We start from the raw sequence: 13,758 nt of genomic DNA on the forward strand, positions 1-13,758 counted from the left end.
TTTAAATAATTTTATAAATTTAAGAATTAAAAATTTATTTTTTTTTTAATTTAAATTATTTTAAATTATAATTAATAATTTTTTTTATTTTTTTTATTTTTTTTTAAATTAAATTAAAATAATTAATTAAATTTATTTTTTTTAATTATTTTAAATTAATGTTTTATTTTTTTTTCAGAAATTCGTTAGTTTTTTTTTAATATTTTTAAATGGAACATTATTTAAAAAGAAATAAGAAATTAATTAAATTTTTCAAACATGAAAGCACGTAACAAATTAAAAATGAATCAGAATTGAAAACAACTTCTGAATTATAGATAAGTGACGTCAATTAATCTTTTATCTAAATGTTTTTCAGAGAATATGTCGCAAAATTCTTCTGTTCGGTGATTTTTTTATCAGTCACACAATAAATATTATCGATGATAATGTTCTTTAAGTGTGCACTTAATGACCGTTCAGCAAAATTACATTTCGTTAAAACGTGTAAAATTGAGTAAATTTCACACTTTAGAATTTAGTTCAATATTAACTGCCTTCAACGGCAAAAGTAATTCCTCCAAAGATGATTTTTTCCATATTTTACGGAATTCTCTTCTTGAATCTCGGATTTGCTTTCAAATTAACGAATTACATAACAGGAGGAAATCCAGCTGAGAAAAATCAATTTTTTGTATCAATTCGAGATAAAAATGTCGATGAAAAGAATTTTGGAAAAGGTCACATTTGTGGCGGAACATTGCTTCATGATGGAAACGCAGTTCTAACAGCAGCTCATTGTCTCTTCTATACGATTCATGGAAATTTGAAACGATATAACGCGAATGAGTTAATAACTGTCATGGGAACGCAGGATTTACGAGAAGCTAATGGAGCTGTAATTGAGCAAGTGACGAAAATTGACATTCATGAAAACTATACGAAAAGTGTTACGAAGAATCAGAATGATATTGCCGTGCTATGGATAACGAATAGTAAAGAAAATGACAGAAAAGGATTGGATTTGATAAAGAGAAAAACTGAACCTAATGAAATTTGTATGATTTTTGGACATGGAAGTGTAAATTTAACGGTAAGGAAAAAATTTATTAAAAAAAATGTTGGAAATGAAATGACTTCATCGTGTTTTTTTAGAACAAGGAATTATCGAATCAACTTTTGACAGCAAACGTTACAGTAATTGATATGAGCATTTGTAATGGAACAAGAAGTTATAATGGAAGTATATCAGAAGGATTGATTTGTGCAGGAAGTTTAGATGGAGAAGTTGATGTTTGTCCAGGTAAGAGAACTTCAGAGAAAAAAGTTAACAAATTTAAAGTATTTTTGTTATAGGGGATGGCGGAGGTCCTCTTGTTTGTAATGGATTATTAGCAGGAATTATTTCATGGGGATCAGGATGCGGAAAAATTAATTATCCAGGAGTATATGTTGACGTTGGATTTTATGGAAATTGGATAAAAGAAATATTGGAAGAAGAAGAAACAGAGACGACTACTGAAGGTTTGGAGACAACATCAGATGAAGAAACATCGAGTTCAGAGGAAACTTCAAGTTCAAAGGAGACATCGAGTTCAGAGGAAACATCGAGTTCAGAGGAGACATCGAGTTCAGAAGAAACATCGAGTTCAGGAGAATTAACTACGACAACTGAAGATTTTGAAACAACTATAATAGAAGAAACAACTACAGAAGAAGAACCAACGACTTCAGAAACGACAGAAGAAACAACTACAGAAGAAGAATCAACGACTTCTGTTACAGATACAGAAGAAGAATCAACGACTTCTGTTACAGATCCTTCAACTGAAACGACATCGAGTTCAGAAGAAACAACTACAGAAGAAGAATCAACGACTTCTGTTACAGATCCTTCTACAGAGACGACATCGAGTTCAGAAGAAACAACTACAGAAGAAGAATCAACGACTTCTGTTACAGATCCTTCAACTGAGAGTTCAGAAGAAACAACTACAGAAGAAGAATCAACGACTTCAGAAACGACAGAAGAAACAACTACAGAAGAAGAATCAACGACTTCTGTTACAGATCCTTCAACTGAAACGACATCGAGTTCAGAAGAAACAACTACAGAAGAAGAATCAACGACTTCAGAAACGACAGAAGAAACAACTACAGAAGAAGAATCAACGACTTCTGTTACAGATCCTTCAACTGAAACGACAAAGAAACAACTACAGAAGAAGAATCAACGACTTCAGAAGAAACAACTACAGAAGAAGAATCGAACGAAGAAACAGAAGAAGAATCAACAGAAGAAACAACTTCAGAAACGACATCGAACAGAAGAAGAATCAACGACTTCTGTTACAGATCCTTCAACTGAAACGACATCGAGTTCAGAAGAAACAACTACAGAAGAAGAATCAACGACTACAGAAACGACAGAAGAAACAACTACAGAAGAAGAATCAACGACTTCTGTTACAGATCCTTCAACAGAGACGACATCGAGTTCAGAAGAATCAACTACAGAAGAAGAATCAACGACTTCTGTTACAGATCCTTCTACTGAAACGACATCGAGCTCAGAAGAAACAACTACAGAAGAAGAATCAACGACTTCAGAAACGACAGAACAAACAACTACAGAAGAAGAATCAACGACTTCTGTTACAGATCAGAAGAAGAATCTTCACAGATCCTTCAACTGAAACGACATCGAGTTCAGAAGAAACAACTACAGAAGAAGAATCAACGACTTCTGTTACAGATCCGACAGAAGTAACAACTACAGAAGAAGAATCAACGACTTCTGTTACAGATCCTTCTACAGAGACGACATCGAGTTCAGAAGAAACAACTACAGAAGAAGAATCAACGACTTCAGAAACGACAGAAGAAACAACTACAGAAGAAGAATCAACGACTTCAGAAACGACAGAAGAAACAACTACAGAAGAAGAATCAACGACTTCTGTTACAGATCCTTCAACTGAAACGACATCGAGTTCAGAAGAAACAACTACAGAAGAAGAATCAACGACTTCAGAAACGACAGAAGAAACAACTACAGAAGAAGAATCAACGACTTCTGTTACAGATCCTTCAACAGAGACGACATCGAGTTCAGAAGAAACAACTACAGAAGAAGAATCAACGACTTCAGAAACGACAGAAGAAACAACTACAGAAGAAGAATCAACGACTTCTGTTACAGATCCTTCAACACAAACGAAATCGAGTTCAGAAGAAACAACGACTTCTGTTACAGATCCATCAACATAGACGACATCAGAAGAAAGTTCGTGTTCAGAAGAAACAACTACAGAAGAATAATCAACGACTTCTGTTACAGATCCTTCAGAAACGACATCGAGAAGAAGAAACAACTACAGAAGAAGAATCAACGACTTCTGTTACAGATCCTTCAACAGAGACGACATCGAGTTCAGAAGAAACAACTACAGAAGAAGAATCAACGACTTCAGAAACGACAGAAGAAACAACTACAGAAGAAGAATCAACGACTTCAGAAACGACAGAAGAAACAACTACAGAAGAAGAATCAACGAGTTCAGAAACGACAGAAGAAACAACGACTTCTGTTACAGATCCTTCAACTGAAACGACATCGAGTTCAGAAGAAACAACTACAGAAGAAGAATCAACGACTTCAGAAACGACAGAAGAAACAACTACAGAAGAAGAATCAACGACTTCTGTTACAGATCCTTCTACAGAGACGACATCGAGTTCAGAAGAAACAACTACAGAAGAAGAATCAACGACTTCAGAAACGACAGAAGAAACAACTACAGAAGAAGAATCAACGAGTTCAGAAACGACAGAAGAAACAACGACTTCTGTTACAGATCCTTCAACTGAAACGACATCGAGTTCAGAAGAAACAACTACAGAAGAAGAATCAACGACTTCAGAAACGACAGAAGAAACAACTACAGAAGAAGAATCAACGACTTCTGTTACAGATCCTTCTACAGAGACGACATCGAGTACAGAAGAAACAACTACAGAAGAAGAATCAACGACTTCAGAAACGACAGAACAAACAACTACAGAAGAAGAATCAACGACTTCTGTTACAGATCCTTCAACAGAGACGACATCGAGTTCAGAAGAAACAACTACAGAAGAAGAATCAACGACTTCTGTTAGAAACGACAGAAGAAACAACTACAGAAGAAGAATCAACGACTTCTGTTACAGATCCTTCAACTGAAACGACATCGAGTTCAGAAGAAACAACTACAGAAGAAGAATCAACGACTTCTGTTACAGATCCTTCAACAGAGACGACATCGAGTTCAGAAGAAACAACTACAGAAGAAGAATCAACGACTTCAGAAACGACAGAAGAAACAACTACAGAAGAAGAATCAACGACTTCTGTTACAGATCCTTCTACAGAGACGACATCGAGTTCAGAAGAAACAACTACAGAAGAAGAATCAACGACTTCAGAAACGACAGAAGAAACAACTACAGAAGAAGAATCAACGACTTCTGTTACAGATCCTTCAACTGAAACGACATCGAGTTCAGAAGAAACAACTACAGAAGAAGAATCAACGACTTCTGTTACAGATCCTTCAACTGAAACGACATCGAGTTCAGAAGAAACAACTACAGAAGAAGAATCAACGACTTCAGAAACGACAGAAGAAACAACTACAGAAGAAGAATCAACGACTTCTGTTACAGATCCTTCTACAGAGACGACATCGAGTTCAGAAGAAACAACTACAGAAGAAGAATCAACGACTTCAGAAACGACAGAAGAAACAACTACAGAAGAAGAATCAACGACTTCAGAAACGACAGAAGAAACAACTACAGAAGAAGAATCAACGAGTTCAGAAACGACAGAAGAAACAACGACTTCTGTTACAGATCCTTCAACTGAAACGACATCGAGTTCAGAAGAAACAACTACAGAAGAAGAATCAACGACTTCAGAAACGACAGAAGAAACAACTACAGAAGAAGAATCAACGACTTCTGTTACAGATCCTTCTACAGAGACGACATCGAGTACAGAAGAAACAACTATAGAAGAAGAATCAACGACTTCAGAAACGACAGAAGAAACAACTACAGAAGAAGAATCAACGACTTCTGTTACAGATCCTTCTACAGAGACGACATCGAGTTCAGAAGAAACAACTACAGAAGAAGAATCAACGACTTCAGAAACGACAGAAGAAACAACTACAGAAGAAGAATCAACGACTTCTGTTACAGATCCTTCAACTGAAACGACATCGAGTTCAGAAGAAACAACTACAGAAGAAGAATCAACGACTTCTGTTACAGATCCTTCTACAGAGACGACATCGAGTTCAGAAGAAACAACTACAGAAGAAGAATCAACGACTTCTGTTACAGATCCTTCTACAGAGACGACATCGAGTTCAGAAGAAACAACTACAGAAGAAGAATCAACGACTTCTGTTACAGATCCTTCAACTGAAACGACATCGAGTTCAGAAGAAAAGAATCAACGACTTCACGAGAAGAAACAACTACAGAAGAAGAATCAACGACTTCTGTTACAGATCCATCAACAGAGACGACATCAGAAGAAAGTTCGAGTTCAGAAGAAACAACTACAGAAGAAGAATCAACGACTTCTGTTACAGATGCTTCAACTGAAACGACATCGAGTTCAGAAGAAACAACTACAGAAGAAGAATCAACGACTTTTGTTACAGATCCTTCAACTGAAACGACATCGAGTTCAGAAGAAACAACTACAGAAGAAGAATCAACGACTTCTGTTACAGATCCATCAACAGAGACGACATCAGAAGAAAGTTCGAGTTCAGAAGAAACAACTACAGAAGAAGAATCAACGACATCGAGTTCAGAAGAAACAACTACAGAAGAAGAATCAACGACATCGAGTTCAGAAGAAACAACTACAGAAGAAGAATCAACGACTTCTGTTACAGATCCTTCAACAGAGACGACATCGAGTTCAGAAGAAACAACTACAGAAGAAGAATCAACGACTTCTGTTACAGATCCTTCAACTGAAACGACATCGAGTTCAGAAGAAACAACTACAGAAGAAGAATCAACTTCTTCTGTTACAGATCCGACTTCTGTTACAGATCCTTCAACAGAGACGACATCGAGTTCAGAAGAATCAACTACAGAAGAAGAATCAACTACTTCAGAAACGACAGAAGAATTAACGACTTCAGAAACGACAGAAGAAACAACTACAGAAGAAGAATCAACGACTTCAGAAACGACAGAAGAATCAACGACTTCTGTTACAGATCCTTCAACTGAAACGACATCGAGTTCAGAAGAAACAACTACAGAAGAAGAATCAACGACTTCAGAAACGACAGAAGAAACAACTACAGAAGAAGAATCAACGAGTTCAGAAACGACAGAAGAATCAACGACTTCTGTTACAGATCCTTCAACTGAAACGACATCGAGTTCAGAAGAAACAACTACAGAAGAAGAATCAACGACTTCAGAAACGACAGAAGAAACAACTACAGAAGAAGAATCAACGAGTTCAGAAACGACAGAAGAATCAACGACTTCTGTTACAGATCCTTCAACAGAGACGACATCGAGTTCAGAAGAAACAACTACAGAAGAAGAATCAACGACTTCAGAAACGACAGAAGAAACAACTACAGAAGAAGAATCAACGACTTCTGTTACAGATCCTTCAACAGAGACGACATCGAGTTCAGAAGAAACAACTACAGAAGAAGAAACAACGACTTCTGTTACAGATCCTTTAACAGAGACGACATCGAGCTCAGAAGAAACAACTACAGAAGAAGAATCAACGACTTCTGTTACAGATCCTTCAACAGAGACGACATCGAGTTCAGCAGAAACAACTACAGGAGGAGAATCATCAACTTCTGCGACAAATCCAACAGTAGTTTCATCTTCAAGCTCAAGACAACCATCAACAACTGAATCCTCATCAACAGCTTCAACTCAAAGATCTTCAACTCAATCTGTCTCATCAACAACTTCAAACAAACCTACCTTATCTACCGAAACTGAAAACGACGAAGACCTTTCAAGTACATCATCTTCAACAAGCACAACTACTACAGAACCTACTTCTTCTGCCAACATCATTCCCATAATAGACCGAAACTTGTTACTCTTATCTATCTCAACAACAATAATCTTCACAAACTCATTACTTCCGTATCTTTTATAATTTATAATTAATCCTTCCTTTATAACTATTTTTTTGTTATTTTATCATAATAAAATTTGTCACACGTGTGCTATTTATAGTCTTCCAATAGACTGAAGACGAGAATGTAATCAGCAAATAGCTTATTTATCAGTTCAACGTTCTATTAAGGAACACGTGTGCCTTTACCGCTACCATGTCTCTTAAGTAATCTTCATCATTAAATCAAATAAATTACAACTGAGTCGTCACCTTGTACAAACATTTATCTTTAAGGATGTGTGTTAGTGTTACTGTTTATCCCTCGGCTCGGAAAGTCGAGTACTTTTTCATTTAATTTATTTAGAAAAAAGACATGATGAGGTACCGAGTAGGTGTTGAATGACATCCATCCAGAAACGGGCTTGAGTTGTAAATAGGTTGCAATGTAAAAATTTATAAAGTCAATATGTTCGCTTGATGTGATAAAAAACAACAAGAAGAAGAGGAAGCAGACATGAGAAGGTAATGTAATGTCATTCATTCAAGCAAAAAGCAAATATTCTAGTTTCTTGTCGCTTTAGATGTTTTGCTCCTACTTTGTCGAGCTTCTTGCCATAGAGCAAATAAGAGCAAACACACTCACACTTGATTCGTAAAAAGTATGTTTATGTTAACATTTAATTTGAATAAAAGCATTTTTTTTCTCTCTCTTTCTAACTAAATGTATATTATTTAAAAAGAAAACACCGTCAGTCACTTACGAGTATATTTTAAAAGCTTTTTTCGCGCATTTTTTTTTTCTCAAAAATCACTTTTGTCAGTTTTGAAGTAAGTCACGTGACCTATATTTTGAAAATCAAAACATAAGTAATTTTCAAAAAATACTTTTTAATAGTTATTTTATAATTTTTTGAAAACCACGTGACCTATTTTTTAAAAAAAATCACAAAAATAGGTTCAGAAGTCACGTGAAAAATTTTTAAAAGTCATATTATAATTTTTATAAACCACGTGACCATTATCTTATAGATTTGTTATAAATTTAGCTTAATCTGATTATTTTACTTCAGAAATAGGTCACGTGGTTTTTAAATAAATTATAAAATTACTTTTAAAAATTAATCACGTGACTTATGAACCTTTTTTTTCGATTTTTAATTAAAGTTAGGTCACGTGGTTTTTCAAAAAATTATAAAATTAATTTTAAAAAATTATCACTTGACTTTTAAACCTATTTTCATGATTTTTAGATTAAAAACATAGGTCACGTGGTTTAATAAAAAAATTGTAAATGCGCTTTGTTTATGTTTTTAAAGCAAATTACGAATTTTTTTCTTTCGCGTATATTTATTTTAATCAAGTTAAATTAAACTTACATTCACGATATTAAAACGATGACATTTTTCTCCATTCAACTTTGTCTTTCCCTCGGGAAAATCTATGCTGAAAACAACTTTTAAGATATTATTAGCCAACGAAGTAACCAAGTAACCGCCAAATAATCTGTCAAATTCCCCAAAAATTAAAATGATTTTATTTTTTAAATTTATTTCACAAAAACAATAAATCAGCGTGAAGTAACACATTTTTGTTGCGTAACTAACACACGACGACGACGACATCGCGTGACAAATTGCACGCAGTTACAATGAAAATTAATACGGAAAAATTAATCAAAAAAGTGGTGCATATTTTTCCACGGAAAAACTTTCCGCATATATACGACAAACCAAAACGCGGGAAAAATTGAATAATTTGTGGGCGGATGGAGAAATATGTTGACAAATTTTTCTTTATCTTTCTTTCTTTCGCTTTTTGGCGAAGATAAAACCACGGAGGGTGTTAATTTTCCGCATTTCCCAATTGAAAACGCACGAGACAACATATTGCCGTGACAAATCACACACATGTGTGCGAGATGTGCGCGATTAATAAAGAGATCCTTATCTCAAAGATTTTTTTTTGTTTTTTGGGGAAACAGATGCCACGACGGTGATAAACGTTGATAAATGTCTCGTGTTTTGCCGCTGATTTATTTAAATAAATAAAATAATGGAATTGATCGATTTGTCCTTTGTGTGTCACGAGCCAACGAAAAAAGTTGTTTGCTTTTAAAAAAAGCATCCGAGGGGGAAAAACTCTCAAGATTCAATTAAAATGCTTTTAGCCACTCGTCGATGTAAGTGAATTAAATTCAAAATTGATAAAAATAAGAGAGAGATTTTTTGGTCCTTACACAATTTTTGTTGCACAAACAGGGACCAGAAAAAAAACTAAGAGAGAGAAAAAACAAACAAAAATGTAACAAAATGAATTGGTTGGATTACATGTTAACAAATAGCGATACGAGCTTGATTTATTTTCACTTTATTGTTTGTACATGATGAGAATCATAATTTTTTTGGATTTTTTTCTGTTCTTGAATTGAGATAGGAGAAAAAATATGAAAAAATTAAAGTAAGGAGTGACAAAAGTACTTTTTGAGCTTTTTAACAGCTTCTAATAAAATATTTGAAATTTTTAAAAATTTACCAAAAGGTTTAAAAATTTCATAAAAAGCTTCTATGAATTTATTTACAGTCAAAAATTTAAAAAATTTTAATTAAAGCTTTTAATTTATTGAGAAGTTTTTGAAAAATTTTCAGAAAAAAATAAATTTTTTAAAAATAATTTTTTTTTTTTTTTCATGAATTTTCGAAAAAAAAAATTTTTTTTAAATAATTTAGATTTTTTTCTAAAGATAGTTTTAAAAAATTATATTTTAAATAAGTTTAAAAAATTGTTTTTGAACATGATAAAGTTTTAAGTGCTATAAAAAGCTTTTGATTAATTTTTGAAAATCTGCCAAAAGCAGAATTAAGAAATTTAATGAATTGAAAGATTTAATGATTTTATGTAAAATTTTTTGAAATAAAAAAAAATAATTATTTTAAAAATTTTTAAAATTTATTTATTTTTTTAATTATTTTAAATTAATTTGATTTGCATTTCAAAAAAATTGAATAATTAAAAAAAAAAATTCTAAAAAAATATTTTTAAAATAATTTTTGAAGCTTTTATTAAAAAAAAATTTAAATTAAATTTTTTAAATTATTTATTTTTTTTTAAATTATTTTATATCAAATATTCCTTTAATTAATTTAAAAAAATATTAAAAAACTTTTAAAGCTTTTATTTATTTTTTTAAAATTTAAATTAAATTTAATTTTTAATATTTTTAATTTAATTTTTTTTATTCTTAAAAAGTTTTTTAAAATTTATTTTTATTTATTTTATTTTATTAAAATTTTTTTATATTTTTATTTTTTTTATAATTTTTTTTTTTAAAAAATTATTAAATTATTAAATATTTTTTTTTTAATTATTTTTATTAATTATTAACAAATATTTTTTTAATTAAATTTTAATAAAATATTTGAATATTTTGAAATCTATAGACTTAAAATCTCCTAAAATCCCATTTTATTTTCTTAAAACAAAAAAATATCCCTAAAAAAACACAAGATTTTTATCGTCTAAAATAATTTATGAGCGAAAAAAATATTTTTCGTATAAATCAAGGACATGCCAAATATTGAATCAATAAAAAATGTTTACATCAATCTTTTATTATGCATATTATTGCAACGCTTCTCTGACAAAAATTTAATAAAAAAAAAACTGAATTCGTCTTAATTTTCTCCAAAAAATTTTTTTTCATCAATTTCTTTTGTCTTGCAAAAAAACAAAAGAAAACATACAATTTTATTGTTTTTCTGCACCAAAAATAATATTATTATTTTCACACAGTAGTGGCGGAATTTGACATCATTTCGAAAGCACAGAAACGAAAGATGACCTACTACTTTTTTTTTGTGTGTTTTTGGTACGACGAAGACATTTCTTTCAATGATTTGTTTTTTCAGTCATAATTCCTTATTATTACAGTATGGATCCACTCGCCAAGACACAAACAGACACAAAAGAAGAAGAAAAATTGGCAAAATAATAATACTAGATGAACGTGACCAAAATATAAGACACTATCAAGCTGTCTCCTTCTCTCTCTCTCTGCGTCGAAGTTGGTGTCGGAAAAAATATGAAATAATAACGGGAAGCAGCAGTCTTCCTATGGCAGCGTATAAAAATAATAATAATAACATAAGGAAAGAATAGACGATATTTTAGACGTAAATGAATAAGTTTTGCACTACGTGATGTGATTAAAAATACAAAGTGTGTGTGGAAGATAGTTGCTTTTGAAGACACTTCAACTTGTCGACGGAACGAAAGACGACGCTCAGTGTCTTGTCTTTAATTTAATCAAAATCAGAATTATTACCATCATCATTATTATTTTATTTCAAAGAATAATAACATAATTTAATAAAATATTTTTTCTTCTTCTTTTTTCGCCTTGAACTGGGATGGCGTGCGAATGCAACTCGCCGACTGTCAAATTAATTTGTCTTAATGAAATGTCTGTCTTTGTTTCAGATATTTCTCATTTTTTTCTCGTTTTATTAAATTAAGTCGGTCATTTCAGGTTTCAGTTCGTGAATTTTCTTTCTCAAAATCTAAAATATTTTTTTCCGGATTACGTCAAACCAGATACCGTAAAGTAAAACCAATCACTCAAAAAAGTTTATTTGCGGGAAAGTTTAAAACAGCTTGGCTAACACCGAGAAAAAAAAAGTACAAATCCAGTTAAACTCAATTCAAGAGACAATTCACAAGCAGGTAAGTGTGACAAGATATACTTAACAACATAACAAGACAAAATTCGAAAACAATCTAAAACTTTTCTGATTTAAATGTTAAATTTTTTTTTTCGGCATGGAAGTGAATTAAAGTTTGTTGAATACTTCTTTAAAATTTGATTTTCAAGAAAAATATTTTAATTTTTGATTTTTTTTAAATTTAAAAAAAAAATAATTTTTAAAAAATATTTTTAAAGGTTGACTTTTGAGAAAAATATTTTATCTATGTATTTTTTTTTTTTTTTTGGAAAAATTAAAAAAAAAATTAAAAAAAAATAGATGTTTAAAAAAATAACTTTCTAACGTTTTTAAGAATTGGTTTATTTTATTTTTAATTCTTAAAAATGTTATAAAATCATTTTTTAAAAATTAGATTTTTTTTTATTTTTCATTTTTTTTTTAATTTTTGCAAAAAAATAAATAAATAAATAAAAAAATAAAATATTCTTCTCAAAAGTCAACTTTTAAAAATATTTTGACTTTTAGTTAAAAAATAATTTTATTGAAATTTATTTTAATAATTTTTTTTAAATTAAGTTAAATTAATTATTTATTTAAACCAAATTTATTTAATTAATTAATCTAATTTAATTAATTTAATTTCATTAATGATCACCGTTCTCCGTCTCAAATTGAAGGTTTAAACATTAGAAACAACTTTTGTTTTGGACTTTTTCCAAATTTTGCGTTTCCGATGTACAGGAGCCTTTTAAAGATGTTAGCAAAAAAAATTGATGAAAAAAAATTTCAGCCAAAATCCTCTTATTATGAGGGCTCATGTACCCATTTTTGAAGATTGAGTTAGATCACCGTTCTCCGTCTCAAATTGAAGGTTTTGTCATTAGAAACAACTTTTGTTTTGGACTTTTTCCAAATTTTGCGTTTTCGATGTACAGGAGCCTTTTAAAGATGTTAGCAAAAAAAATTTCAGCCAAAATCCTCTTATTATGAGGGCTCATGTACCCATTTTTGAAAATTGAGCTACATTACCGTTCTCCGTCTCAAATTGAAGGTTTTGTCTTTAGAAACAACTTTTGTTTTGGACTTTTTCCAAATTTTGCGTTTCCGATGTACAGGAGCCTTTTAAAGATGTTAGCAAAAAAAATTGATGAAAAAAAATTTCAGCCAAAATCCTCTTATTATGAGGGCTCATGTACCCATTTTTGAAGATTGAGTTAGATCACCGTTCTCCGTCTCAAATTGAAGGTTTAAACATTAGAAACAACTTTTGTTTTGGACTTTTTCCAAATTTTGCGTTTTCGATGTACAGGAGCCTTTTAAAGATGTTAGCAAAAAAAATTGATGAAAAAAAATTTCAGCCAAAATCCTCTTATTATGAGGGCTCATGTACCCATTTTTGAAAATTGAGGTAATTAATTAATTAATTAATAAAAAATAAAATAATTTATATTTTTTCAAATGAATTTTAGAGCTTTTATTGAAGTTTAATTTAATTGAAGTAAAAATCATTTAAAATTAAAATTTAATTAATTTTTTTTAATAATTTATATTTAAATTAATTTTGTAAAATAAAATTGAATGAATAAAATTATTCTTATATTTTTTTAAGTACATATATAAAAATTTTTTAAAATAAATTTTAATTATTATTTTTAATTTTAATTATTTTTTTTTTAATTTTTAAAATTTTTATTAACTAGCAATTTATTTAATATTTTTTTATTTTAATTTTTAAGCCTTTTAACTTAGAAAATTAAAAAAAAAATATTTCGAAAAAGTTTTTAAAATTTTACCCAAAAAATTTTTTTTTTCGTCAAACAAACTTTTATTTCAATTGACCAATTTCCATCCTAATTCCGTAACTTGTTTCCTGTCCATTCTACTCTGTCCTCATTCCTCAACCAA

The 13,758-nt window shown here is 30.6% G+C and overlaps 1 protein-coding gene across 1 annotated transcript; it reads left to right on the top strand.

Moving 5' to 3' along the window:
* The first annotated feature begins 551 nt into the window (after positions 1–551).
* LOC134837896 (trichohyalin-like) lies at positions 552–6,755 on the top strand. Its single transcript, XM_063853289.1, is given in 10 exon segments — positions 552–1,072; positions 1,135–1,282; positions 1,336–2,633; positions 2,798–3,265; positions 3,399–3,860; positions 3,933–4,094; positions 4,141–5,250; positions 5,311–5,466; positions 5,514–6,122; positions 6,192–6,755. Coding segments are annotated over 10 exon segments (5,484 nt in total). The 5' UTR covers positions 552–565.
* Positions 6,756–13,758: the final 7,003 nt, after the last annotated feature.

This window comes from Culicoides brevitarsis, chromosome 1, assembly GCF_036172545.1.
Source record: "Culicoides brevitarsis isolate CSIRO-B50_1 chromosome 1, AGI_CSIRO_Cbre_v1, whole genome shotgun sequence".
NCBI lineage: Eukaryota > Metazoa > Arthropoda > Insecta > Diptera > Ceratopogonidae > Culicoides > Culicoides brevitarsis.